At 39.2% G+C, this 13,036-nt stretch overlaps 1 protein-coding gene across 5 annotated transcripts in view; it reads left to right on the top strand.

The window, feature by feature from the left end:
- The window catches only part of HEPH (hephaestin), a 96,080-nt gene that overhangs the window by 50,948 nt on the left and 32,096 nt on the right, over positions 1 to 13,036 (top strand). For all 5 annotated transcript variants that reach the window (XM_067722778.1, XM_067722781.1, XM_067722780.1 and 2 more), the window contains 2 exons: positions 1,342 to 1,481; positions 2,258 to 2,389. In XM_067722778.1, the coding sequence (XP_067578879.1) occupies positions 1,342 to 1,481; positions 2,258 to 2,389 (272 nt within the window). The remainder of the gene's footprint in view (positions 1 to 1,341; positions 1,482 to 2,257; positions 2,390 to 13,036) is intronic.

Below are 13,036 nucleotides of genomic sequence, written 5' to 3'. Positions count from 1 at the left end.
ACATCCTCATGCTCTCAGTCTTGGCATCCTTTCCTCTGGTTAGCCAGAAGCACTGATATTGGGACTTAAACTTTATAGGAAATATACTCAAGGGACTGAATGTCCCCAAGCTCATATGTCCCTTGACAAAATGTCATTAAGATAGAGGCTAAGCTGTATAGAAGAAAAAGGCCAAAATAGAGTGGCTTAAATATGTTAGAATTTTATTTCTTGCTTAAGTACAAATATGAGCAGTTCGGGACCAATAGGTTAACTAGTTACCCATAACACTTGCTTTCATCTCTGGAACTAAGACATCTCTTCCAGTTGTAGTCACTCCCAGCTATCAAGAAATGGACACTAAATCCATGGCAAGCAGCATTGTCTGTGAGGCAATGACCTGAAGTTGTAATACATTACTTTCTCTGAAACCCCATTTTCCTGAACTTATTCATATGGCCATACCTAGCTGCAAGAAAGTCCAGGAAGTGTAATCTCTGGTTAGGCAGCCATGTGCTCAGCTAAAACCTAGGTGATTCTATTACTAAAAAGGAAGGAGTGGAGAATGGAAATTATGGTACAGTTTAGCAATTTCAACTATAGTTTATTTTTGGTGTTCTCACTACCCTTTGCCAATCTTTCTGTTGGTTTTTGAAGGTTGAAGCCTTCTTGCTAACTTGTACTGCAAGCTAGAAAAAATTAAGTCCCTTTTCTGGACTCTGGCTTACTCATCTTTAAAGTGATGTGGTATAGTTGAAAGAACTTGAGCAGCCTTTAATCCAAGCCCTGGCTCCCTTTCTGGCTGATAGTATCAATGAAGATAAGCCCTGTCACCTCTAGATCACTGGATTCCACCTCTAGGACATACATACCTCATCAGCCTATTGGGACGATCAAATGATAAAATGAATAGTAAAGTTCTCTGTAAACAGGAAAACATCCCATAATGAGAAATCTGTAAGATTTCATTTTCTTCCTACCTCTCCCTACCCCTTATCCACCAACAACAGAAGCAGTTAGTATTCTCCATTCTCCTACCACCTGTACCTTGTTTTTTGTCAGACTAATTCCATCTAATACATCATTAAGGCTTGAGCTAGAGTTCAGGGCTCTGATTCTTACCAGATTAATTTTACTATAAATTCATAACTGGATGATGGCAAACAAGGAAATATAAATAAATATTGAAATATGCCATCTTTAACTGCAGATATGCATCCAAAGTGTGTAATCTGATATTAGAATGAATAGGCCTCACCTTCTTATACCTGTGACATGAGGTTGGGTCTGACATAGATTTCCCATACTTGAAAATGAGGGGTTAAGGGCAAGGTGCTGATGCCACTCTTTGGATTCCTCTAGTTATGGTCACATCTTCCTGAGCAACAAAGATGGACTCCTGGGTTCCAGATACAAGAAAGCTGTATTCAGGGAATACACTGATGGTACATTCAGGGTCCGACGGCCAAGGACTGGATCAGAGGAACACTTGGGAATCTTAGGTAAGGGAATTCCACTTCCCTCCTAGTGTCTAGAAACCTGTTATGCTCGTAGGGAGGTCATGTCATATCAGGAAGCCCTCTCCATTCCCCATTATCAGTTTTCCTTATAGTGGAACTATGGTCATATTTTATAAATCATCCATGAAAATAAGCAATCATATGGGGGTAATTCATGAATTCTGCTGCAACCTAAACCAGGTATTTCCAGGCCTCTATATCTAGGGATCTGTAAGGGTGATGATTTTTTTTTTCAATGCTAAAAGCAAGGGAACTTAGGAACATCGAAGAGTAGGAAAAATGGTACAGGGAACTAGTATGACACTTACACCCTTGCAATTATTGCTGTAGTTTTTTCACTTTCATAGGAGCCAATGAGTTTCATCATTCTTATCTTCACACAGAAGGGACCCACTGGTCCTTGAAGGGAACCCAGCAATTCTGTACTCTGTGTCAAACTCTCACTCCTTACCAACAATTATTCCACAGAGCCCTGAATATCTAGAAACTTGGGCTGTTATACAGAGTTGGAGTGGGAAAAGTAGGGATAATTGGAGGCATAATCTTGTTGAAGTACCTTTATCCTGTGGGTAGCAGTATCAACTCAAGGACTTCTGAATTTAAAAATGGAGTCAGTCATGACTTTCAGTTTTGGGACCCTTTCTCCGGGCAAACTCCTAAATCTAGGGAGCTCCTATGTATATCCCTTTTTTAATGTCTTTAATGTCCCTGTTCCACTATTCTACTAATGAGACTTTTTCTTCTTTTGTGTATACTAGGTCCACTTATCAGAGGAGAGGTTGGTGATATTCTAACTGTGGTATTCAAGAACAATGCCAGCCGGCCCTACTCTGTGCATGCCCATGGAGTGCTAGAATCTAGCACCGGCTGGCCACTGGCTGCTGAGCCTGGTGAGTGGGAACACTTAGTGAAGGAACACGTGAAGCATCTCTGTTTCAGCTCTCTGGCTTGTTCCTTTAAAAACTATATATATATATATATATATATATATGTCCTTAGCGAACAGAAACAGGAATATTAACCAGAACTAAGCCCCAGTCTGAATCTGTCCCTATGAAACACTCATTTTTTCAATCTCAGAACAGACTGTTCACCTAAGGTCTTGTGTGTGTGTGTGTGTGTGGCTTAAAATAATACAAATTTATTATCTTCTGGTTCTGTAGGTCAGAGGTCTGACATAGGTCTTCCTGGACTAGAATCAAGGTTTTGGCAGGGCCTGTGTTTTTTCTAGAGAATCTAGGGGAGAATCCATTTCCTTGTCCTTTCCAGCTTCTAGAGGTCACCCACATTCCTTGGCTCACACCCGATTCCCCCAGCTTCAAGCCAGCAGCAGTGGGATGAATCTTTTTCACATTGTGTCACTATAACACTGATTTTCTGCCTGCTTTTTCCATTTAAAATATTTGTGGCAAAACAAACATAAAATTTGCTATCATAACCATTTTAAGTGTACAGTTCAGTGGCATTAAGTACATTCACATTGTTGTGTAGCCATCACTGTCATCCAACCATAGAACTGTTTTCATCTTGCAAAACTGAAACTCTATACCCATTAAATAGTAACTTGCCATTCCTCCTTCCCCAGCTCATGGCAACCAACATTCTACTTTCTTGTCTTTATGGATTTGACCTAGGTAGCTCATGTAAGTAAAATCATACAGTACTTGACCTTTTCTGACTAGATAACTTCACTTGGCATAATGTTCTCATGGTTCATCCATGTTGTATTTTGTGACAGGGTTTCCTTCCTTTTTAAGGCTGAATAATATTACACTATATATATACCCCACATATATATGTGTGTATATATATATATATATATATATATATATACACAAAACATTGTTTTTTAAGGTATGTAAATTTTATTTTACTTTTTTATTCTTTTTTTAACATCTTTATTGGAGTATAATTGCTTTACAATGGTGTGTTAGTTTATGCTTTAAAACAAAGTGAATCAGTTATACATATACATATGTTCCCATACCTCTTCCTCTTGTGTCTCGCTCCCCCCACACTCCCTATCCCACCCCTCTAGGTGGTCACAAACCACCGAGCTGATCTCCCTGGGCTATACAGCTGCTTCCCACTAGCTATCTATTTTACGTTTGGTAGTGTATATATGTCCATGCCACGCTCTCACTTTGTCACAGCTTACCATGCCCCTCCCCATATCCTCAACTACATGCTGTAGTAGGTCTGTGTCTTTATTCCCAGCTTACCCATAGGTACTTCATGGCCTTTTTATTTATTTTTTTTCTTAGATTGCATATATATGTGTTAGCATACGGTATTTTTTTTCTCTTTCTAACGTACTTCACTCTGTATGACAGATTGGAGGTCCATCCACCTCACTACAAAAAGCTCAATTTCATTTCTTTTTATGGCTGAGTATTATTCCATTGTATATATGTGCCACAACTTCTTTATCCATTCATCTGATGATGGACACAGGTTGCTTCCATGTCTTGGCTATTGTAAATAGAGCTGCAATGAACATTTTGGTACATGAATCTTTTTTTTTTTTTTCGGTATGCGGGCCTCTCACCGCTGCGGCCCCTCCCGCTGCGGAGCACAGGCTCCGGACGCGCAGGGCCAGCGGCCATGGCTCACGGGCCCAGCCGCTCCGCTACATGCGGGATCCTCCCGGACCGAGGCACGAACCCGTGGACCCTGCATCGGCAGGCGGACTCTCAACCACTGCGCCACCAGGGAAGCCCCATGAATCTTTTTGAATTACGGTTTTCTACGGGTATATGCCCAGTAGTGGGATTGCTGGGTCGTATGGTAATTCTATTTTTAGTTTTTTTTTTTTTACATCTTTATTGGAGTATAACTGCTTTACAATGGTGTGTTAGTTTCTGCTTTATAATAAAGTGAATCAGTTATACATATACATATGTTCCCATACCTCTTCCCTCTTGCGTCTCCCTCCCTCCCACCCTCCCTATCCCACCCCTCCATGCGGTGACAAAGCGCCGACCTGATCTCCCTGTGCTATGCGGCTGCTTCCCACTAGCTATATACCTTACGTTTGGTAGTGTATATATGTCCATGCCTCTCTCTCACTTTGTCACAGCTTACACTTCCCCCTCCCTATATCCTCAAGTCCATTCTCTAGTAGGTCTGTGTCTTTATTCCTGTCTTACCCATAGGTTCTTCATGACATATTTTTTCTTAAATTCCATATATATATATATATATATATGTTAGCATACAGTATTTGTCTTTCTCTTTCTGACTTACTTCACTCTGTATGACAAACTCGAGGTCTATCCACCTCATTACAAATAGCTCAATTTCGTTTCTTTTCATGGCTGACTAATATTCCATTGTATATATGTGCCACATCTTCTTTATCCATTCATCTGATGATGGACACTTAGGTTGTTTCCATCTCTGGGCTATTGTAAATAGAGCTGCAATGAACATTTTGGTACATGACTCTTTTAGAATTATGGTTTTCTCAGGGTATATGCCCAGTAGTGGGATTGCTGGGTCATATGGTAGTTCTATTTGTAGTTTTTTAAGGAACTTCCATACTGTTCTCCATAGTGGCTGAACCAATTCACATTCCCACCAGCAGTGCAAGAGTGTTCCCATTTCTCCACACCCTCTCCAGAATTAATTGTTTCTAGATTTTTTGTTGATGGCCATTCTGACCAGTGTGAGATGATATCTCATTGTAGTTTTGATTTGCATTTCTCTAATGATTAAAGATGTCGAGCATTCTTTCATGTGTTTGTTGGCAATCTGTATATCTTCTTTGGAGAAATGTCTATTTAGGTCTTTTGCCCATTTGTGGATTGGGTTGTTTGTATTTTTGATATTGAGCTGCATGAGCGGCTTGTACATTTTGGAGATGAATCCTTTGTCAGGGACTGCATTTGCAAATATTTATCCCATTCTGAGGGTTGTCTTTTGGTCTTCTTTATGGTTTCCTTTGCTGTGTAAAAGTTTTAAGTTGCATTAGGTCTCATTTGTTTATATTTGTTTTTATTTTCTTTTCTCTAGGAGGTGGGTCAAAAGGATCTTGCTGTGATTTATGTCATAGAGTATTCTGCCTATGTTTTCCTCTAAGATTATGATAGTGCCTGGTCTTACATTTAGGTCTTTAATCCATTTTGAGTATATTTTTGTGTAAGGTGTTAGGGAGTGTTCTAATTTCATACTTTTACATGTACCTGTCCAGTTTTCCCAGCACCACTTATTGAAGAGGCTGTCTTTTCTCCACTATATATTCTTGCATCCTTTATCAAAGATAAGGAGGCTATATGTGCGTGGGTTTATCTCTGGGCTTTCTACCCTGTTCCATTTGTCTATATTTCTGTTTTTGTGCCAGTACCATACTGTCTTGATGAATGTAGATTTGTAGTATAGTCTGAAGACAGGGAGGCTGATTCCTCCAGCTCCATTTTATTTTTCTTTCTCAAGATTGCTTTGGTATTCAGGTTCTTTGTGTTCCCATGTAAATTGTGAAATTTTTTGTTCTAGTTCTGTGAAAAATGCCAGTGGTAGTTTGATAGGGATTGCATTAAATCTGTAGATTGCTTTGGGTAGTAGAATCATTTCCACAATATTGATTCTTCTAATCCAAGAACATTGTATATCTCTCCATCTGTTTGTATCATCTTTAATTTCTTTATTCAGTGTGTTATAATTTTCTGTGTACAGGTATTTTGACTCCTTACATAGGTTTATTCCTAGATATTTTATTCTTTTTGTTGCAATGGTAAATGGGATTGATTTCTTAATTTCACTTTCAGATTTTTCATCATTAGTGTATAGGAATGCAAGAGATTTCTGTGCATTAATTTTGTATCCTGCTACTTTACCAAATTCATTGATTAGCTCTACTAGTTTTCTGCTAGCATCTTTAGGATTCTCTATGTATACTATCATGTGATATTCAAACAGTGACAGCTTTACTTCTTCTTTTCCGTTTTGAATTCCTTTTATTTCTTTTTCTCCTCTGAGAGCTGTGGCTAAAACTTCCAAAACTATGTTGAATAATAGTGGTGAGAGTGGGCAACCTTGTCTTGTTCCTGAACTTAGTGAAAATGGTTTCAGTTTTTCACCATTGAGGACGAAGTTGGCTGTGGGTTTGTCATATATGGCCTTTATTATGTTGAGGAAATTTTCCCTGCTTTCCCTGAGGAAAGCAGGGTTTTATCATAAATGGGGGTTGAATTTTGTCTAAAGCTTTCTCTGCGTCTATTGAGATGATCATATGGTTTTTCTCCTCTTTTTGTTAATATGGTGTATCACATTGATTGATTTGTGTATATTGAAGAATCCTTGCATTCCTGGAATAAACCCCACTTGACCATGCTGTATGATCCTTTTAATGTGCTGCTGGATTCTGTTTGCTAGTATTTTGTTGAGGATTTTTGCATCCATATTCATCAGTGATATTGACCTGTAGTTTTCTTTCTTTGTGACATCCTTGTGTGGTTTTGGTATCAGGGTGATGGTGGTCTCGTAGAATGTGTTTGGGAGTGTTCCTCCCTCTGCTATATTTTGGAAGAGTTTGAGAAGGATAGGTGTTAGCTCTTCTCTAAATGTTTGTTAGTATTCGCCTGTGAAGCCCTCTGATCCTGGGCTTTTGTTTGTTGGAAGATTTTTAATCACAGTTTCAATTTCAGGGCTTGTGATTGGTCTGTTCATATTTTCTATTTCTTCCAGGTTCAGTCTCAGCAGGTTGTGCATATCTAAGAATTTGTCCATTTCTTCCAGGTTGTCCATTTTATTGTCATAGAGTTGCTAGTAGTAATCTCTCATGATCCTTTGTATTTCTGCAGCGTCAGTTGTTCCTTCTCCTTTTTCATTTCTAATTCTATTGATTTGAGTCTTCTCCCTGTTTTTCTTGATGAGTCTGGCTAATGGTTTATCAATTTTGTTTATCTTCACAAAGAACCAGTTTTTAGTTTTATTGATTTTTGATATCGTTTCCTTCATTTCTTTCTCATTTATTTCTGATCTGATCTTTATGATTTCTTTCCTTCTGCTAACTTTTGGTTTTTTTTGTTCTTCTTTCTCCAATTGCTTTAGGTGCAAGGTTAGGTTGTTTATTTGAGATGTTTCCTGTTTCTTAAGGTAGGACTGTATTGCTATAATCTTCACTCTTAGAACTACTTTTGCTGCATCCCATAGGTTTTGGGTCATTGGGTCTCCATTGTTATTTGCTTCTAGGTATTTTTTGATTGCCTCTTTGATTTCTTCAGTGATCACTTTGTTATTAAGTAGTGTATTTTTTAGCCTCCTTGTGTTTGTATTTTTTACAGATCTTTTCCTGTAATTGATATCTAATCTCATAGTGTTGTAGTCAGAAAAGATAATTGATACAATTTCAATTTTCTTAAATTTACCAAGGCTTGATTTGTGACCCAAGATATGATCTATCCTGGAGAATGTTCCATGAGCACTTGAGAAAAATATGTATTCTGTTGTTTTTGGATGGAATGTACTGTAAATATCAATTAAGTCCATCTTGTTTAATGTATCATTTAAAGCTTTTGTTTACTTATTTATTTTCATTTTGGATGATCTGTCCATTGGTGAAAGTGGTGTGTTAATGTCCCCTACTATGATTATGCTAATGTCTTTTATGGCTGTTAGTATTTGCCTTATGTATTGAGGTGCTCCTATGTTGGGTGCATTAATATTTACAATTGTTATATCTTCTCCTTGGATCGATCCCGTAATCATTATGTAGTGTCCTTCTTTATCTCTTTTAATAGTCTTTTTTTAAAGTCTATTTTGTCTGATATGATAATTGCTATTCCAGCTTTCTTTTGATTTCCATTTGCATGGAATATCATTTTCCATCCCCTCACTTTCTGTCTCTATGTGTCCCTAAGTCTGAAGTCGGTCTCTTGTAGACAGCATATATGTGGGTCTTGTTTTTGTATCCTTTCACCCAGTCTCTGTCTTTTGGTGTGAGTATTTAATCCATTTACCTTTAAGGTAATAATTGATATATATGTTCCTATTCCCATTTTATAATTGTTTTGTGTTTGTAATTGTAGGCCTTTCCCTTCTCTTGTGTTTCTTGACTAGAGAAGTTCCTTTAGCATTTGTTGTAAAGCTGGTTTGGTGGTGCTGAACTCTCTCAGCTTTTGTTTGTCTGTAAGTGTTTTAATTTCTCCATCAAATCTGAATGAGATCATTGCTGGGTAGAGTATTCTTGGTTGTAGGTTTTTCTCCTTCATCACTTAAGTATGTTTTGCCACTCCCTTCTGGCTTGCAGAGTTTCTGCTGAAAGATCAGCTGTTACCCTTATGGGGATTCCCTTGTGTGTTATTTGTTGTTTTTGCTTTGCTGCTTTTAATATGTTTTCTTTGTCTTTAATTTTTGTTAATTTGCTTAGTATGTGTCTTGGCGTGTTTCTCCTTGGATTTATCCTGTATGGGTCTCTCTGTGCTTTCTGGACTTGATTATTTCCTTTCCCATATTAGGGAAGTTTTCAACTATAATCTCTTCAAATATTTTCTCAGTCCCTTTCTTTTTCTCTTCTTTTTCTGGCAACCCTATAATTTGAATGTTGGTGTGTTTAATGTTGTCCTAGTGGTCTCTGAGTCTGTCCTCAGTTCTTTACAGTCTTTTTCATTTATTCTCCTCTGCAGTAATTATTTCTACTATTTTATCTTCCAGGTTACTTATCTGTTCTTTTGCCTCATTTATTCTGTTATTGATCCCTTCTAGAGTATTTTTAATTTCATTTATTGTGTTGTTCATCGTTGCTTGTTTCCTCTTTAGTTCTTCTAGGTCCTTGTTAAATGTTTCTTGCATTTTCTCACTTCTGTTTGCAAGATTTTGGATCATCTTTACTATCATTATTCTGAATTCTTTTTCAGGTAGACTGCCTATTTCCTCTTCATTTGTTACGTCTGGTGGGTTTTTACCTTACTCCTTCATCTGCTGTGTATTTTTCTGTCCTCTCATTTTGCTTATCCCACTGTGTTTGGGGTCTCCTGTTTTCATTCTGCAGGTTCGTAGTTCCCATTGTTTTTGGTGTCTGTCCCCAGTGGCTAAGGTTTTTTCAATGTGTTGTGTAGACTTTCTGTTGGAGGGGACTAGTGCCTGTGTTCTCTTGGCTGAGGTAAGATCTTGTCTTTCTGGTGGGCAGGTCCACGTCTGGTGGTGTATTTTGTGGTATCTGTGGCCTTATTATGATTTTAGGCAGCCTCTCTGCTATGGGTGGGGTTGTGTTCCTTTCTTTCTAGTTGTTTTGCATAGGGTGTCCAGCACTGTAGCTTGCTGGTCGTTGAGTGAAGCTGCGTCTTGGTCTTGAGATGGAGATCTCTGGGAGATTTTCACCATTTGATATTATGTGGAACTGGGAGGTCTCTTGTGGATCAGTGTCCTAAAGTTGGCTCTCCCACCTCAGAGGCACAGCACTGACTCCTGGCTGGAGCACCAAGATCCTTTCATCCACATGGCTCAGAAGAAAAGGGAGAAAAAATAGAAAGAAAGAAGAAAGAAAGAAAGAAAGAAAGAAAGAAAGAAAGAAAGAAAGAAAGAAAGAAAGAAAGAAAGAAAGAAAGAAAGAAAGAGGATAAAATAGAATAAAATAAAGTTATTAAAATAAAAAGTAATTATTAAGAATTTTTTTTAAAAAAAATAAAAAATGAATAAATAAAATGGATGGACAGAACCCTCAGACAAATGGTGAAAGCAAAGTTTTGCAGACAAAATCTCACAGAGAAGCATACATGTACACCCTTACAAAAAGTGGAAAAAGGGAAAAAATAATATATCTTGCTCTCAAAGTCCATCTCCTCAATTTGGGATGATTCGTTGTCTAATCAGGTTTTCCACAGTTGCAGGGTACATCAAGTTGATTGTGGAGATTTAATCTGCTGCTCCTGAGGCTGCTGGGATAAATTTCCCTTTCTCTTCTTTTTTCGTACAGCTCTCGGGTTTCAGCTTTGGATTTGGCCCTGCCTCTCCATGTAGGTCACCTGAGGGCGTCTGTTCTTCCCTCAGACAGGAAGGGGTTAAAGGAGCAACTGATTTGTGGGCTCTGGCTCACTGAGGTTGGTGGAAAGGAGGGGTACAGATGCGGGGCGAACCTGTGGCCGCAGAGGCTGGCATGATGTTGCAACAGCCTGAGGCGTGCTGTGTGTTCTCCTGGGGAAGTTGTCCCTGGATCACGGGACCCTGGCAGTAGCGTGCTACACAGGCTCCCAGGAGGAGTGGTGTGGATAGTGACCTGTGCTCGCTCACAGGCTTCTTGATGGTGACAGCAGCAGCCTTAGCATCTCATCTCCGTCTCTGTGGTCCGCACTGTTAGCTGCGGATTGCGCCCGTCTCTGGAGCTCCTTTAAGCAGTGCTCTTAATCCCCTCTCCTCATGCACCAGGAAACAAAGAGGGAAGAAAAAGTCTCTTGCCTCTTTGGCAGGTCCAGACATTTTCCTGGACTCCCTCCTGGCTAGCTGTGGTGCACTAACCTCTTCAGGCTGTGTTCACACCGCCAACCCTCATCCTCTCCCTGCGATCCGACCAAAGCCCGAGCCTCAGCTCCCAGCCCCCACCTGCCCTGGCGGGTGAGCAGACAAGCCTCTCGGGCTGGTGCTGTTTGGCACCAATCCTCTGTGCAGGAATCTCTCCACTTTGCCCTCTGCACCGCTGTTGCTGTGCTCTCCTGCATGTATCTGAAGCTTCCCCCCTCCGCCACCCACAGTCTCTGGCCACGATGGGGCTTCCTAGTGTGTGGAAACCTTTCCTCCTTCACAGCTCCCTCCCACTGGTGCAGGTACCATGCCTATTCTTTTGTCTCTGTTTTTTCTTTTTTCTTTTGTCCTACCCAGGTACGTGGGGAGTTTCTTGCCTTTTGGGAGGTCTGAAGTCTTTTGATAGCATTCAGTGGGTGTTCTATAGGAGCAGTTCCACGTGTAGATGTTTTTCTGATATATCTGTGGGGAGGAATGTGATCTCCGCATCTTACTCTTCTGCCATCTTCCACCACCTTAGGTCTTTTGTTTAATCAAAGACATGCTCAACACTTGCCACACATGGAGCCTTATACTGTCATTAGCACTGAGTACAGATTGAGCTTCTAACCCTCTCTAGATCTGAAGTTGAACTTGGCTATAGTCTGAGCTCCTAATCATGACTAGAGAGTGACCTGTACCAGACCACAAACTGATCCTTAAACCCAGCCATAGATAAAGTTCTTGTCCTCTTAGTACAGACTAAATCTTAACTTCAGTCATATACTAAACTTCTAATACTAAATGTAGTGTTACCATATTCCTGACCACATTATCTTCCATGCATTCATTCATTGAATTAACACTTACTGGAGCCTTACTGGGTGCAGGAGAAATTTTAGAAATTATAGAAAGAGTGGGGAATAATACTTTTTCATACCCTAAAAAAAAAACTTGGGCTAATAGGATAGATAAGTAAACCAGTAATTATAATCCCAGTTTTAACTGTTAAATCGGAGCTTTAAAAATGTGCCATGGAAGTGTAGAATAGGGTACCTAATCTAAAGTTTGGATGGTCAAGGATTGTTTCCCAGAGTAGGTGATAGCTGAGATCTAAATCAGTAGTTCTCAAACTTTAACATGCATCAGAATCACCTGGAAAGTCTGTTAAATCATAGATTTCTGGGAATATCCCCAGATCTTCTGATTCAGTAGGTCTGGGATAGGGTTCAAGAATTTTCTTATTCAAACAATTTCCTAGGTGATTCTGATGTTGCTGGATCAGGATCTACACCTTAAGAACCACTAATCTAAAAAATGAGAAGTAAGTATACAGGTAAATTGGTAAATTGATAGTGTGGAAGAAAAGAAGAAATTTGATGTTGAGGAATGGGTTCTAAAAAGATCAAGTAAGTAGAATCAACAGGATTTGATTAATTGGATATGGAAGGTGAGAAGGAGGATTCTTGAATGACAGCCAGATATTTGGAGGAAAATCCTGGAATGATTCCCACATTTTTGGCCTGGACAACCAGATATATGGTAATGTCATTCACCACTATAGGGAACATGGGCAGAAACTGATTTGGGATGGGGAAGAATGGATGATGGTGAGTTCACATTGGAATTTCTTGAATTTGTGATGTCTGTAAGACAACGAAATAGAGATATCTAATAGACATAAAGGTCCAAAGCTCAAAAGAAATGTAGGATCTGAAGGAATAGGTGTGAAAGACATCAACATTTAAGTAGTAATTGAAGGCAAAGAAATAAGCACAGTCACCCTGGAAGAGTATATTCATTGGGACAGTAGGAATCCTAGAATGATACCCTGAGGAAAACCAACTTTTAAGGGAGGTACTAATTGAAAGGTAAGCGTGAGAAAAAGTGAGCAAGATGTTAAAAGAAAAACCATGATAAGATTGTATCGAAAATGTTTAAAAGATCATTTCAAAAATGAAGAGGTCAACAGTTTCAGCTTCCTCAGAGGGATTAAATGAGATAACATAAAATTTCCCATTGGATATAGCAACAGAGGAATGGCTGGTGCTTTTCATAAATTGGTGGGAAAAGAAGCCAGATTATAATGGAATAAAGAGTAA

This window comes from Pseudorca crassidens, chromosome X (assembly GCF_039906515.1).
Source record: "Pseudorca crassidens isolate mPseCra1 chromosome X, mPseCra1.hap1, whole genome shotgun sequence".
In the NCBI taxonomy this organism is placed as follows: Eukaryota; Metazoa; Chordata; class Mammalia; order Artiodactyla; family Delphinidae; genus Pseudorca; species Pseudorca crassidens.
This window is presented reverse-complemented; position numbering and strand designations above follow the sequence as displayed.